The 15,633-nt window shown below is 58.4% G+C and overlaps 1 protein-coding gene across 22 annotated transcripts in view; it reads left to right on the forward strand.

The window, feature by feature from the left end:
* The window catches only part of NCOR2 (nuclear receptor corepressor 2), a 206,997-nt gene that overhangs the window by 65,083 nt on the left and 126,281 nt on the right, over positions 1-15,633 (forward strand). For all 22 annotated transcript variants that reach the window (XM_045073531.1, XM_045073536.1, XM_045073532.1 and 19 more), the window contains 3 exons: positions 6,884-7,011; positions 8,525-8,702; positions 14,505-14,684. In XM_045073531.1, coding sequence (XP_044929466.1) covers positions 6,884-7,011; positions 8,525-8,702; positions 14,505-14,684 — 486 coding nt within the window. The remainder of the gene's footprint in view (positions 1-6,883; positions 7,012-8,524; positions 8,703-14,504; positions 14,685-15,633) is intronic.

Below are 15,633 nucleotides of genomic sequence, written 5' to 3' on the forward strand. Positions count from 1 at the left end.
TGGCCTTTCCAGCAGCATGTGAACCCAGTGGCCTCTTGAGGGTTTGGGCCCCATGGATGCTTTTCAGGGCCAGCCGGGCACATTATGGAATCCTATAACAAGAACTTGACCCCGGGGGAGTCTTCAGAGTCTCCCAAACAGCCCAGGGAAAGAGCATCTTGCGTTATTATCCCATTTTGCAGATGAGGGGACTGAGGCCAGAAGATTAAACCGTAAGCCTCAGGCGAGACACGGCTGGGAGATGGTCGGCTTCAGCTTCAGGCTTCTGCGCCCCTGTCACGGGTGCCTCTATTATTGAGCACCTACTGTGTGCCCAGGGCCCAGGAGCATGCTCCTGGGAGCGAGTTATTGCCATGTAGTGCCGTGACCTTTATTGTGATCACCAGAAGCAACAACAAAACCGTGGCCTCTCACTCACTGGGCACATAGGGCAGGACAGACGTTCTGTGCAGAGCCTGCCCTGGCTGTTCCGGTCACCCTGGGGTGGGCCTTGTACGCTCCCAATCTATAGGGGAGGAACCAGGCCCAGTGGTCACCCCTTCTGAGTCTCAGTTTTTATTTACTTGTTTTATTTTATTTGATAGAGAGAGAGATCACAGTTGGGCAGAGAGGCAGATAGAGACAGAGGGGGAAGCAGGCTGCCCGCTGAGCGGAGAGCCCGCCGATGCGGGGCTCCATCCCAGGACCCTGAGATCGTGACCGGAAACGAAGACAGAGGCTTTAAGCCACTGAGCCGCCCAGGCGCCCCTGAGCCTCAGTTTTTAATTCGTAAATTGGGTTAATGAGAGCACCCGTCTCCTACCTTTTCATGGGCATTAAATGCGACGATGGTAAGTGTTCATGGCGGGGCCCGGCGCACGCTCTTCCTGGTGCGTCCGCATATTTATTCCTCGTTACTGTCACGGTTCCTGCAGCTGCCCGAGGAGCCCTGGCAGAGGCCTCTGGCTTCTCTCCCGTCTCGTCGCCTCCTGCAGGGTTCCCACCGCACTCCCACCCCTTCCCTGCGGTCCCTGCAGCCCCTGCTCTCCTGCCGTCCCTCCTGCCCTTTGGCTCAGCTGGGCCCTCTCCCAGTTGTTTGGGGTCACTGGCTGACCCATAACACCGCCTGTTCCTCCCCCGCTGGGCTGTCAGTGACGCAGGATGTGGCTGGACGGGACCCAGTGGTCACCACCCACTCCGGGCAGGAGGCTGAGGCCGGGGGTGAGCGGGGCCCTGGGGCAGCTGTGGGGTGGGGCGTGTCTGTCCGGAGTGTTGTGGAGGCTGTGGGGTCCCCGCAGTCCCCGGCCACCCTGCTTTGTGCTGGGGTGGCCTAGCCCTGCTTATCACCTGAAAGGGAGGAAGAAGAATTCTGGGCACCCTGGGGGTTGGGGGTTAGGGGGGTTCTTGCTGTCCTGGGCATGTTTCCCGGCTGGGGCCACTTGCCCTTAGCTGGGAGGAGGTCAGCACTGGGTCTGTAATCTGGAGACTGTCCCCCTCCCCCCAGTACAGCCCCATGCCTTCTAACTCTTTCCAGCAGCCCATTTTGTAGGCGGGGTTTATGAGATGCCCCCCTTTCTTTTGAGTCTAGAAGACAGAGTGTGAAAGAGGAGAAGTCAAGGCACAGGGAGAGCCAGGCAGGAGCCCCGTGTCCGGGCTCCTAGCAGAGTAGCTAAGGCAGGAAGTTGGGAGGAAGGGGAGGGGCCTGAGTCCGGTGACCTGTGACCTTCCTGGGGCTCAGTCCTTTCCCACACACACTTCTGGAAGGTTACCTTCAGGGCAGTGCCTCCTGGCTCCAGAGGCCTCTTTCAGTATGCCCTGGGCCCCGGGCTGCTTGGATGGCCGGTCCCCCCGGAGTCTAGAACCTCCAGATGTTCCTCTCAGCTCGCTGGATGATGCCGGCTGCTTCCTTAGCCCCGTGGGGCAAGCTCAGTTTTCCGATCCGCAGTGTGGAGCTGCGGAGTTGCGGGTCCGGGCCTCGGCGAGGATGTTTGCAAGGTGGTCCGGGCAGTGTGGGTGCGCAGTAAGCACTCGGCAGTCCTCTCTTTCTTCCTGGCAGGGTGACAGGAGCCCCAAGGAAGGCCTCTCTGTCTTTGGGGCTGCAGGACCCTGGACTCTGAGGGCAGTGGGAATTGTCCTGTCCGCTGGCCCACCACCTCCAGGCTGCCTGCCGTGGTATGCACGGCGCCAGTGGGAGGCATAATTCCAGGCGTGCTTGCAGGCGGAGGCCTGGACCCCAAGGCTGCGGGATGCCCACCGTTCCCCTGACACTTCAACCACACACTCAGCCCCCTGAGTCAGACACTGACTTCGGCACAGCGCCCACTGCTTGCTGAAGACGAGCTGCTTGTTCGCTCGGGATCTCTCTGTGCCCTGCTCTCTCCAGTTCCGGTCTTGGCTTCCCTGCCTCGCCTCTTATCGGGCTCCCTAAGGATTTCTCCTCCAAGTCCAGGTGGACTTGAGTAGTCCTTGTGCTGCAGGACTGTTTAAAGTCAGAAGGTGCAGGGTCTGACATCCAGCGCTACGCTTTCTGCTGTGTGGCCTTGGGCAAGCTACTTAACCTCTCTGTGCCTCAGTGTAGGAGGGCAGTTAAGAGCACAGGCTCTGGAGCCAGACGACTTGCATTTGTGTCCTGCCTTAATGATATTCTAGCCATGGGATTTCAGACACGTGGCTTTACCGCCTCGTGCCTCAGTTTCCCCCCTATTTGAGCAAGGTAACTGTAGGATTCCGAGGTTCAGATTAGCTGACATGGGCAGTGGCTTCACCCCGTGCCTGGATGGAATTAGCACATGTTGATACCAAGTAATGATGGTGATGGTTTCGACGCTGGTGCTGTTACTATGACAACATAGCGCGAGTGTCCTTTCCCACATTGTGGGCTCTCCCTCCGGAGGAGGGGTCAGCAGACCTTCCCCGTGAGTATTGCAGGCTTTTCAAGCCATTTGGTCTGTGTCACAGCTGCTCAGCTCTGCTGCCCTCGTGGCTTGGCAGCAGCCCGCCAAGCTGCAGAGGGATGGCTGAGCGCCGAGCCTGGCTTTGGCCTTGGGCGCCGTTTCTGACTCCTGCCCTGGATCGGCACTTGTCAGTCCCTTCGTGGGCAGGATACCTCTGTCTCACATGCCGTTTGCCCCATGCCGGACTACGGGCTTACAACATTGTGCCCTGGCTCTCGGGAGCGGGGACTGGTTGTGGCTGAGCCTGAAGCAGCGCTGGCCTGGCTGGAGGGTCGGGGACCCAGGCTTCTGCCGGGGCCACGGGGGGATATGGACACCCATAGGCTGCTGGGAGCCAGTGGTGGCGTACCAGAGCTTTGCCCGTGTCCCGAGGGCTGCCTGCAGTTTCTGTCCCTGAGCTGTGTGGCCCTTCCCGCATTGTGGTTCTGGGTGCTTGGGGATGGCTCGAGGAGTGGGGTGGGGTGGTGTTCGGCCTCCTGAGGAGGACTCTCGGGAGCCCCCGTGCTGGAAAGTTCATTCATTCATTTAGGACTTCTTAGACACCCCATGTGCTGGTACGTGTGTAGGCCCTGGGCACGGGGCTGTGGGCAAACCAGAAGCATCCCGGCCTCGGGCAGCTGGTATACTCGTGGGGAAACAATGAGCAGAGGAAGAGGAGGGAGAGAGGCCGAGTTTGTGGGGGTCCTAATGGAAGTCTAGTCTAGGGAGGGAGGCCTCATTGAGAAGCTGACATTGGAGTCAGAACCTGGAGGGAACTAGAGGGCCAGGCATGGGGAAACGTGGCTAAAGAATGTTCTAGACAGAGGGAACAGCGCATGCAAAGGCCCTAAGGTAGGAGCTGTCTTGATCGTAGCCCCTACTCCTCAGGAGGGACCCAGGAGTCCTTTCCCTGCCACGTATAGCTCCAGATGTTTCTTCAGTCCCTTCTGGGGTGAGAAGCCCTATCCCGGGGGCCAGTGAGGAACACCCCTCCCCCTAGCACAGCCACAAAGAAAATCCTCCTCCTCACCCCTCCTTCAAACATCTCCCAGAATCCAGACCCGGTTTAGATTTAACCCGAGGTTCAGATGCCCCAGCCCTTCTGTCTTTGTGGGCCCCCAGGATCCAGGCAGGGACGTGCCAGATGGGGTTCTCTTCTGGCCGGATTGCTTTTCCAGCCTCATGTCGCCTTCCCGGGGAGTTTTAGGGGCACCCTTTATTGGCGAGCCCCAATTCCCAGTGTCAGAGGCTCTATGGCTGGGGAGAAGCCAGCAGAGGTGTGTGTGTGGCGGGGGGCCTCACCTGGAGACACTTTCCTCCCCTGATTTTCTGAGCAGCAGCTCTGGGAGCTCGTGGTGAGGGCAGGCCTGGCCTCTTCTCCCCAAGTCTGGTTTGCTGCTCTCACCATGTGGGGTGGGCTCAGGACCGGCCCCCGCGCCTCCCTGTCCCTCAGCAGGAAGCCAGCTTGACCCAGTCTTGTGTCTCAGAACCTCCCCTCCCTGCTGTGTGACCTGCGTAAGTCACCTAACTTCTCTGCACCTGATTTCTCAAGTCGGTGTGGGACGATACGCACCTCGTGCACTGCAGCGGGGATTAAGTTACTCGGTACGTTAGAAGCTTTCAGGGACAGGCGGACACAGGCAACGTATGAACGTTGGGTATTGTTACTACTTCGTTAACTCGCGCAGAGTTCTCGCGCTCGGAGATGCGGCCGGGAGGCTGGTAGCCCACGTGCCTGATGTGTCCAGTCTCCTGTGAGCACAGTGAACCCCGCCTGGGGTCCGTTTCTCTCTCAGCGTCTCCTCAATTCTTGCCTTCCTGTGGGACTTCCAAACCCCTTTGGGAGTCAGCCCTGGAGACCAGCTTCAGGCCCTGGGGTGGCGTTTAGTGAGGACCCTTCAGAAGTGGCCCCAGGATGCTCCTTGGAGGGTCTTTGCAGACAAGCCAGTCACGCTTATCTCCTAAACTGGGAAACTGAGGCCAGAAAGTGTGTGAAGCGGCCTCTCTACACCCCCCCCACCCCCACTGAGGGCCCCGTGTGCCTCTTCCCGCCTCCGTTGGCAGTTGTTGGCACTGTCTTGCTGCGGCCCTCTCCCGGGGGATTGGATTGTCTGTCTCTCTGCCGCTTTGCTCATTTTGCTTTTGTGCGAAAGAGCCGGGTGGAGAAAATTTTCCTCCTGGCAGACTGCAAAGCCTGCTGATTCCTTCTCACACCTCTGTACGTGTGCGCGAGATCTTTGCCTGGCAGCCTTGCCAGTGTGATCCCAGAGGCCTGCACTCCCTCGCTCGAGGCCTTTCTTCCCCCTCCTTCTTCCCGCCCGCCGCCCTGCCCAAGCACCTGGTGCCTGGTGCTAGACGTCCTCATGGGGCACAGGGAGGCCGAGCCCTTGTCTGCCTTCTGGAAGCTGCCCTTCGTCTGGGGGGCAGTTCTTTGGAGAGTTAAGGGTGGGGGGTGAGTGGTAGAAGGCACAGAGGCCTCCTTCCCAGTCAGGCACCTGCTTCAAGGATGAGGAAACCAAGTCTCAGAAGGTTTGAGTGTCGGACAGCCCCCTCCAGCCCGAGGCGCCATGCAGCTTTATCCCACGTTTCTCTTGCTCACCGTTTCCAGCCTCTGAAGTTGATGGGGTCCCTGTTCATTCTACTTACTCACCTGCTTTAGCCTTCGGCCGCCCACCCTCTTCCATTGGATGCTTGGTCTGGAGGGCCTGAAACACATACGTTCCCAGTACCAGATGCCTGGTACCATCTGATGATGTTTGCAGAAATAACTGCTTAGAAAAAGCAAAACAAACAAACAAACAAACAACAGAAGAATGAGGAGGTTTTTACGGAAAATTGGGAGACTCAAGAGAGGTGCCAAGAAGAAAATAAGTCACTGACGGTGCCGTTCTTCCCAGGCCTCGCCTGTGTCAGACATCACTAATCGACTGCCGCACCCAGAACTGGGTGTTGTAGGCAGACAGAGCTCATCGATTTGGGTCGGTACAGTGTGAAGCCAGTCCTGTTTCCTCTTTTGAAAGACTTGTTTCTATCCTTTTTACATTTTTAGGGAAGATTTATTTACTTAGTTGAGAGAGAGGAAGGGAGCACGAGTTGGAGGAGGGGCAGAGGAAGAGGGAGACGCCTGCTGAGGGTGCAGAATCTGATTTCAACCCTGAGATCATGCCTGAGTGAGGGTGAGCTCAGACCCTGATCACGGGGCTGTGCTTTTTTTTTTTTTTTTTTTTTTTTTTTTTTTTTTTTTTTTTTTTCAGGACCCTGAGATCATGACCTGAGTCAAAAATCAAGAGCTCAGCCCTTAGCTGATGGGGCCACTCGGGCGCCCGTCTGTGCTTTTTATAAAAAAATCTTTTAATGGGTTTCAGACCAGAGTGTAGTTGACAGTCCGGGTACGTCTAATTTGTTATCGTTCGGTTTTTTTCCCCAGAGGGTCACGGACGCTAGGTGGCATTTTCCTGAAGAAGGGGGGGGGGCGGTTTGCCTGCGGTTTATTGTTCTGAATTTGGTCTGAGTTTTTGTATGTTACACACGTGTGTGGCTTTTCCTGCCACAGAGCAGACCCGGGAATCCCACGGCGGCACCTTGTCCTCCAAGCTGGCCGGTGAGCCTCCTGGGCCGTCGGTGCTGGCGCTGTCTAGTGCGCACCCCACTCCCTTAGTGCCCGGTTGGTGGACAGGCGAGCTGTGGCTTTTCTAGCTCTCTGCTGACCTCTGGGCTCTGCTGTCTCCTCCAGAAAGAGGGTGTAACCGTAGAGCTGGGTGTCAGGGGTGAGGGACCGAGGCCACGCACCCACCAAGTGGTACAGGTCGGCTGGTGATCGGTCCCGGGCATGCCCTCTGGTCACCCTGGACTTCTGGAGCCGCATGTGGACGTGGCCCGTGGTCCTGCTCAGGAGCGAGCACTGGGCAAGAAGTGCGTGACTGTGACTTGAGCTGCCTTCGCTCACGCTCTTCCTGGGCCTGTCGCTGCAGGACGTTGGGCTGCTCGAGTACCAGCCGCACCCCCGTGACTACACCTCCCACCTGTCTCCTGGCTCCATCATCCAGCCCCAGCGGCGGAGGCCCTCCCTGCTGTCCGAGTTCCAGCCTGGGAATGAAAGGTGAGGAGAGGCTGGCCCACTGCCTGGCTCGGAGCTGCAGCCTCGTTTCTCTTGCCGGGGAACGGAGGTCTGGGCTGGAGCAGGGCCCGGCAGGGGGTGAAATGGGGGGCGGTCGGGCTGTGTGCTCGCCCTTGTCCTGGTGTAGCCGTGACTTGGGGCAAAGATAGGGGTGAGCACGGAAGAGCCACCACGGCCTTCAGTGGTCTCTGGCTACGTGCCTAGGCAGGAGAGGTTGGCCACCAAGATGTGGGGGGGCAGGGCTGGGGGTCCTGGTTGTGAGGGACATGCTGGCACCAGTGGTCACCTGGGGAGCCCCCTTTCCCCCCTCCCTTTGTCCTCCCCTCTTCTCTGAGGCCTTTTGTGTCCCTCAGCTGCCGGGTGAGGCATGTGCCCAATGCTGGGCTGGCCTGCCTTTCCTTCCACCCAGGCGGGAAGGAGGGAAGGAGCCAGTGCAGCGGGATGGGGACCCCAGGGAGGGGAGGACCAAGGTCAGAGCAGGACTCCGAGATGCTAGATCATAACAGCACTTATGCTAAGAATCCTGACATCTGACACATGCTGGCTGTGGACACACAGTGGGGATCCAGGGAGCCTGCAGTCTCACAGGGGAGAGGCACACAAACACCACACAGGATAATTCCAGAAGGACCTCCGGGGTGGGGGTAGGTAGTACCTCTCTGGCCGGGATGGCCAGGAAAGGCCTCTCGGAGGGGGACTTGTCCATTATGTAGCTAGCCATCTAGAGAGCTGGGTAAAGGCACTCCAGGCAGAGGAAACAGCATGTGCAAAGGTCCAGAGGTGAGAATGTGCTTGGAGCATTCGGGGAGGGCATGAACTTGAAAAGCTTTTCAGCAGGGGCAGTGTTGAGGCTTGTCCAGTGAGGAGCAGGAGCTGGAGGTGGAGTCTGGGATCCTGGCTCGGCTGTGTGCGCTCGGGCCAGGCGTGTCCTCTCTGGGTCAGTTTTGTCCTCTGCAGACTGGGGAGCAGGTTAAGGAGAGCCGGTCGGGAGGGATGAGGCTGGACAGCTCCCATCTCTGCCCCAGGCAGCTGGAGCCCAGAGCGCCGTGGTTGGCTAGCAACGGCTGCCTGGGGTGGGTGACGTATAGATGTGACATGTGTGTTATATCATCTGTGCTGGACCCCCAAGGCTTTTCGGATTTGGCTGTGCCCACGAATCAGCCGGGGTTCTCGTTTCAGTGCAGAGTCCTACTCGTTGGGTCTGGGGAGGGACTCCAGACCCTGCGTTTGTCAGCAGCTCGGAGCAGGGCTGGTGCCGCTGGTCGTGGGCCCCGCTCAGCGATGAGGGAGCAGGGAACCGCCACTCCGTCCTCTTCCTGTAAACAGTCAGGAAACGGTGGCGCACAGGGAGGCAGGTCTGTGACTGAGTGCTGCCTAGCGGGGCGCCTTTCCCCAGGGGGGCACTTGTCTCTCAGGGGCCTAGAGCTGGTGGCGCTCAGCAGGCGCCCAGCGGGAGGTTAGTAGATGTGATTCCCCATGTCCCTGCCTGCCGTAGGTCCCAGGAGCTTCACCTGCGGCCCGAGTCCCACTCCTACCTGCCGGAGCTGGGCAAGTCAGAGATGGAGTTCATCGAGAGCAAGCGCCCTCGCCTGGAGCTGCTGCCCGACCCCCTGCTGCGGCCCTCGCCCCTGCTGGCTGCGGGCCAGCCCGGGGGCTCTGACGACCTGTCCAAGGTAAGACGCCCTGGGCCGGGACGCCAGATGATCTGCGTTTTCTTCTGCTATTGAACTGGGCGCCAGGTGAGGGCTGGCTGTGGCGGGCTGGGGCACAGCTGGGGCAAGAGGCTGGGAGGTGGGACTGAGGGCAGGGTGCGCCGAGGCTGGGCAGAGGCTGGCTCTGTGGGTTGCTGCTTGGCTGGAGATGGACCACACCTCCCCGGGCGTGTCCAGCCCACAGGGCCACCGTGCCTCCCGTGCCCTGAGGAGCTCCTTCACTCGACTCCTTTTTAGAACGGAAAGTTGAGCTGAGATGGTACCCGGAGCATGTGCATCACTTAAGCACCTATGGCATGCTGGTATGGGAGGTCCTGCTGTTTCAGTCACTCTCAGGACCACTGAGGCCGGAAGCTTCTTTGGTGTCCATTTTACACAGAGGAAGCCGACGGAGGTGCCAAGGGAGGGATCCCAGCCAGTCCCCTGGCCGCCCTGGAAGCTGTTGTACTGCCACTGCCCGGGATGGCACAGGGACTGGGGCCATGTGACATGTTCATCGTTGGCCAACTGAGTGACGGATGTCACCTCTGCCCGGGCTGAGTGTTTCCTTTCGGCTTCTTCATGACTGTGGGGACACGCGTTAGCTGGTTAACAGCCTCCCGGCTGCTGGGAGTGGCCCGCGCTCCTCTTACTGCAGCATGGGTGGCAGGGGGAGCCAGGCCAGGAGATGGAAGTGGCCCACTTGGGCCTTCCGGATCGTCTTCTCTGCCTGATGCTGGTTAGGATTGAATGGTGGGATCCTCGCCGAGGCGGGTCCTTTACTGGGGGGCTGGCCCAGAAGGGGTGTTCCCGTGGTGGCAGTGGCGATGGTAGTTCGCATCAAGGGGGCTTGCCAGGTCGTGTGGAGTGTGAGCACAGTTCCGTGGCACGTTCCCAGCCCCGTGAAGTGTGATCACATACCGTATTTCTTATAAAGGGGCCCCAGCTTGAGGGGGCAAAACACTCCCCTATGGTCGCTGGGAAGTGGGCCCTGAAGGCCAGACAGCCTGGGTCTACAGCCCACTCCGGTCCACCAGGCTGTCCTGCCGAAGGCTTCCCCTCTGGTGCCCCTAGCGGGCCGTCTGCCTCCGTCCTCCCAGTGCCCGCCATCCCCGCCCTGGCACTGAGTCTGTGCCCTCCCCCTGCTTCCTGACTGCGCAGTTTCCTGGGAGGGATTTGCCATTAAGAAAGCTGTTTCTGTAAGTGGGTCTTGGACGATAGGCGAGTGGTGTTATGTGTGAAGGGGCGTAGGGCCATGTCAAGTGGCCAGGCCGAGGGCCATTTCAGGGAACCTTGATTTCCTTCCTGGGGACTAGAGCCCTCAGTGGGTCGTGCCCCCTGCTTCTGTCCAGTTCTGCCCAGAGAACAGGCCGGCAGTTGTCTCTGGCCAGCCCCCGTCAGGCCTCAGCTGCCCACCCAGTCTGGGCCCTGGAATAGTGGCTCAGAGCCTTCAGGCCTTTGGTTCTTCTGGGGGTCTCCCCGTGTCCTCCGCGGCCCTGTGATCCTCTGCTTCTCCCTCTTCATGCAGCTCCCTGGGGAGTCTTAGTCTTTGTGTCTGTTTCTGTCCCTGGGCCTCTGTCTTCTCTTCCTGGACCCTGGGGGTCGGGGGAGCAGTGAGCCCAGCGTTGGGGCCTGCCTGGACCAAATTGCTTCAGGCTGCTTGCTAATAAGAACATTTGGAAAGTCTGAACAGATTCTGGGCAAGGGAGGAAGCCAGGGGAGAACACAACTCTGAAAGTGTTCAGATGTTTTTTTGCGTCTGCTTTGTGGAATTCAGCTGTCTGCATGAGACAGAAATTCAGTGGGATTTTTTTTTTTTTTTTTTACAGCCCTGCCCTGCCCCCCAACGCCAGCTGTGTTCCTTTTTCATATAAAAACGTTCTGTTTCATAATGCTTCCCTGCCCTTGAGCCTCTGGAGTTTTGTGGTATCAGGCTTCCTTTGGAATGCATCAGACTTTGTTTTAGGTGAGTTTAGAGTCATCATACGTGGAACCATTTCTGAAAGTCTCTTTGTCTGTTGGGCCTCTGTTGGCTGAAAGGGACAGAGAACCCACGTCAGTCTAACTTAAGAATGAGTCCTGGCTCATGTAACTGGAATCCAGGCTTTGTTGACTTCAGGCACAACTTGATCCAGGTGACATGATGTCACCAGGTCCCCATCTCTGTCCCTCTCTTTGGTCTGCCATCTTCTGTGTGGTCTTGATGCGTTAACAAGAAGGCAGTTTGCGACTCCAGCCCTTCCTCTTCCCGTGTACAAGGACAGCATAAAGGGAGAGCTTTCCCTCCGTCTCTACTTTCCTAGCCATAGTCTTTCTTTCCTTGCCTGTGCATGGGGTCCTTGTCCATCCTGGAACCCCTCATTGTGACTCCAGAGTGGACTCTGAGTGCCCGAGGCCAGCTCTGACCCTGCCTGGAGCTGGGACGAGGGGGACCTCCCTGGCCACAGGGCTTTTGCTGCCCTTTAATTTTGAGTAATGAGTTTTCTGTTCTGTGTTGGCCTGAATTTTACACCAAGAGCATCTGATGGGGGAAATAGTGCCAATTGCTACCTGGCGACCGACTGGGTATGGGTTTGTCATTTTGCTCTTGTGGCTTTGGGCTGAAGAGGCCAACAGCCATCGGGAGAACCATCTGGAGGCCCAGTAGCCAGGCTCCCTTGGTCCCATTCCTGGAAAACTCAGTTACGGAAAAAAGCACTCTTTGCCCCTGGGTGTGCATCATCTTCTTAAGCGAGGTGAAATCCCCATAACCTGAAATTAACTGTGTGAAAGCGAGTGGTTCAGTGGCATTTAGTCCCTTCATGATGCTGGCCAGCCTCTGCTTCTACTAATTCCAGAATGTTCTCACACCTGGAGAGGAGACCCCACAGCCATTAGCAGTCGCTCCTGCTTCCTCCCCAGTGCCTGGCAGCCACCTGTCTGCTTTCTGTCTTTTTGGATTTGCCCGTTCTGGATGTTTCCTATGAATGGAATCCTATAATACGTGGTCTTTTCAGTCTGGCTTCTTTGGTTCAGCTTCACGCTCTCAAGGTTCATCTACGTTGTGCCACTGATCAGGGCTTTCTCTTCCTTTTTGTGGCCGGATTGTGTTCCATTCTGTGATGATCCACGTTTTTTGGTCTGTTCAGCCATGGGTGGACCCACTTGTGCATTTTTGGTGAGCATAAAAGCTACTTGTACATTTTTGGTGAGAATAAAAGCTATGCCTGAACCGCAAGTGACAAGAACACATTGAAGAAGACAGGCCTTACCCATGAAGAATTTAAGGCAGCTTCCAGCAACTTTTCCAGCGGTTCCCAGCAGTAGCCAATTGCTTCATCTAAGCCCTGCGCTGACCCTGCCAGCTCTGGGATAGAATTTCTTTCTGCCGGTGTTGCTCGTGAGCACTGCTCCTGGTCGGGGTTCTGTTTATCTTCCTTCTTGGTCCTGGTGGAAGGTCAGGGAGGGGAGGGGAGGTGTCTCTCACAGCGGATAATGCTGCCGGGCTCCAGGACCCACGTCACCCACCACCTTCTGTCTCCAGAACCCTGAGCCATGACCGAGTCTGCGGGGAGAGACCAGCCACGTGCCCTGGGTGCATGGAGGAGGGGGCAGATCTCAGTTAGGGGCTGGGGAGTGAGGGGGGGCGTGCATGGGAAGGGGAGTCGAGTTTCAGCTGACCCAGAGGTGTTGTGGGCAGAGGGGATGGATTGTGCAAAGGCCCTCAGGTGCTGGAGCACATGAGCTGATTCTGGTTTGGTGTATGTGAGGTCAGGTCCTCCTGTTGGGGTGTAGTTAGGGTCCCAAGCCCACTGAGTGTTTTTCTTAGGGAATTTTTCTTTTACGCAGTTTTGCCACTAATTTCAGGGGGTCCTGGGCTGGTTTGGTTTTGTTTGGAAGGCAGTCTGTGACTGCTTTCCCAATACAGTGGTGGGTGACTAGTTGGACAGAATCCAAAATGCAAACCTGAGCTGATTTGCCAACCTGGCTGGCCACTGGGTTAGAGCCCTCGTGGGCCTGCACCTCCATATTCCTAGTTCGCTCGTCTGCGTAGTGGGACAGAGCGGCAGCCCCCGCAGGTCTGCTGTGGGAGTCTGGTCGGCAGGGTGTGCTGAGGATGGGGACGGGCAGGGAGGTTTGATTTCTGCGGCCTCCCTGTGGACACGGCCTGAGCCGTGTGGAGGCCACGTGGTGGAAGGACTTGGGGCTTTTCTGCATTTCTCGAGTGTTATTCTAATTAATTAATTAATTTATTTATTCGAGAGAGAGGTAGAGCGAATATGCATGCACGTGAGCGGGGAGAGGCAGAGGTGGAGGGAGAAGCAGACCCCCCGCTGAGCAGGGAGCCGGATGCGGGACTTGATCCCGGGACTCCAGGACCATGACCTGAGCCAAAGGCAGGGTCGCTTGACTGACTGAGCCGCCCCAGGCGCCCCTCCCCTGAGTGTTCTGGGTGGAAGGTCTTGAGCCCCGACGCCAGCTCTCTCTACATCTTAGAGTAAAGCAATGAGGACAGAGGGCAAACCCAATGACATCCTGAGGACCATCGGGCCACGCGGGCCTCGTGAGGGTCTGCATGGGGAGGAGGGGTGGATGCACGATGGCACAGCCTCTGACAGTCCTGAGATGGGGAGCCCTTGGCAGCCCCTGGGCTTGCAGTTGTCCCAGGAAATAATGTGTCCTCTGTCCTCTGGGCGCAGCTGCCGTGGGGGCAGGGAGGCGGCGGCCTGGAACTCCTCCTGGGGCCTCTGCTGCCAGCAGCTGCCGGCGTGGCCTTGAGCAGCTCGAGCATGGGCTGGGTTCTGCCCGTGCCGGCCACCAGGCCTGGAGCGCGGGTTTGAGGACAGGACACTTCCAGCCTTACAGCAGCCAGAGAAGCCGGGATCATCCCATTGTACAGATGCGGAAGCTGAGGCAGGAGCAGGTCCCTGACGTGCTTGTGGTCACAGCCCTGGGAGGTGGCTGAGTGGGCTGGGATCTGAACCTGGGCCCTCGCCCGTGAGCGCTCCAGAGACAGGGACTGGGTTTTGTTTTGTTTTTAACCTCCTCCTCCCCAGGGTGCTCCCGGCATGGCTCAGGTGCTCCGTAAACCTCCGCTGGCACGAGTGTCAGCGCACAGCCCAATGAAGCGTTCCCTTATTTGTTTAACCCAATTTTGAAAACGGCTTCATGACACAAAGAGTAATCCTCCAAGAAGGAAAAGCAGAAAAAGACCGGTCCCTGGCAAGGAGGGCATGGAAGCCCCGCGCCTGCTACTCATGGCTCCTTGTGCCTCTCTGCGGCTTGTTCCTGTGATTCTCGCGTTGGTCTCTATGAACGTCTGTAACTTGCCGATTCGGACAGAGTGCTGTGATCAGATGTTCGTGGAGGGTCTGCCGGGGCCAGGCCTTGGGGGCTGGGACATGGGGGTCTCCATGCTTGCTCTTGGGGGGTTTGGTTCCGTGGGAGGACGCGGCCAGGCTGGTGGAGCAAGAGAGAGGCCTGCTGTGGGAAGGGAAGTGCTTTGCGACTCTTGAGGGGAGCTTGTGAAAACTTCCATATAGGAGGGCATAAGGGATCTGACCTCTGCGGAGTGGGCAGCGGGTTGGGCTGGGTTCCCCCAGGCAGGAGGCCAAGGATGGGCAAAGGCGGGGGCGGGTGGGCTTGGTTGGCAGTCCCACTTCTGGGATGTGGGGTCTGTCAGGGTAGACGTCCTGTGTGCCGGGGCCTGAAGCTGCCGTCGCTGGAAGCTCGGGGAGCGTGGCCGGGCCTGCCGGCTGGGGAACCCCCTGCGCTGACGCCTTGCTCCTCTTCCCTCCGCTGCAGGACCGCAGCCTGGCGGGCAAGCTGGAGCCCGTGTCCCCTCCCAGCCCGCCACACGCCGACCCTGAGCTAGAGCTGGTGCCTCCGAGGCTCTCCAAGGAGGAGCTGATCCAGAACATGGACCGGGTGGACCGGGAGATCACCATGGTGGAGCAGCAGATCTCCAAGCTGAAGAAGAAGCAGGTGCGGGCAGGCGGGGGCGGGGCGCCGGAGAAGAGAGCGCCGGGGATAGGGAGCTGGCGCCGGGCCTGCCGGTGTGCCGGCTGCTTTCCTGCCGCGACGTCCCCCGGGTCAGAGCGGCGTCCTGTGCGGTGCGGTGCACTGCTGTCCGCAGATCTTTCTGCAGGACTGGAAAGGTCTGGGTCTGTGCGGTCCACCAGGGTAGCCACCAGTCACGCGTGCCATGCGCATGTGCGGTGAGGAACTCAACTTCCAGCTTAGTGTGGCTTGAATTAAACGACACCTGCCCTTGAAGGAGCCTCCGGTGGCTGCCGTACCAGCCGGCCCCCGGGGTGTGGGGCGAGGCCGGGACTCGCAGCCAGGCTCCTGGGTTTCCGATCTTACTCTGCCGCTCCCCAGTGGTGTGGGGAGGGCGGTTACCTCTCTGTGCTTCATGCTCCTGCACGTACCCCCTGACCCTGGCCATGGCCCTGGAGCCCGCATGGGCGGGGCCTCGCAGCTCTGCCTCAGAACAGTCACCTCCCCCAGCCTCAGTTTCCTTTCTGTGAAACGGGGATGGAGCTGACAGCTCGTGCTAGCGTTCTGAGGTGGGAACGGGGTCATGTGGTAAAAACATGTTTATGGTAATCGCGGAGACCAAAGAGAAGTTAACATAGAGATTTGTGGTAATTTTATGGTTTAGTTTTTAACATAAATTGATATAAAATTAATCGACGATCTGCATTTTCCCGGATCCTCTTAGGCTTCCCTTTGGCATGTTCAGGTCTCTACTCAGACACCCCATCCCCAGCGGGGCCCTCCTGGCCTTCACAGGAGCCCTCGTCCCCAGCCACCCTCTATCCTGGGGTCAGCAAATCCAGCCAGAGCGGGCTTGATGCCTGTGTTGGCAAATAAAGTTTTATTGGCACACAGTCACGTTCATACGTGTTGTCTGTGGCTGCTTTCTAGACAC

This window comes from Mustela putorius, unplaced genomic scaffold (genome assembly GCF_011764305.1).
Source record: "Mustela putorius furo isolate JIRA1106 unplaced genomic scaffold, ASM1176430v1.1 tig00537248_pilon_pilon_pilon, whole genome shotgun sequence".
Taxonomy (NCBI): domain Eukaryota; kingdom Metazoa; phylum Chordata; class Mammalia; order Carnivora; family Mustelidae; genus Mustela; species Mustela putorius.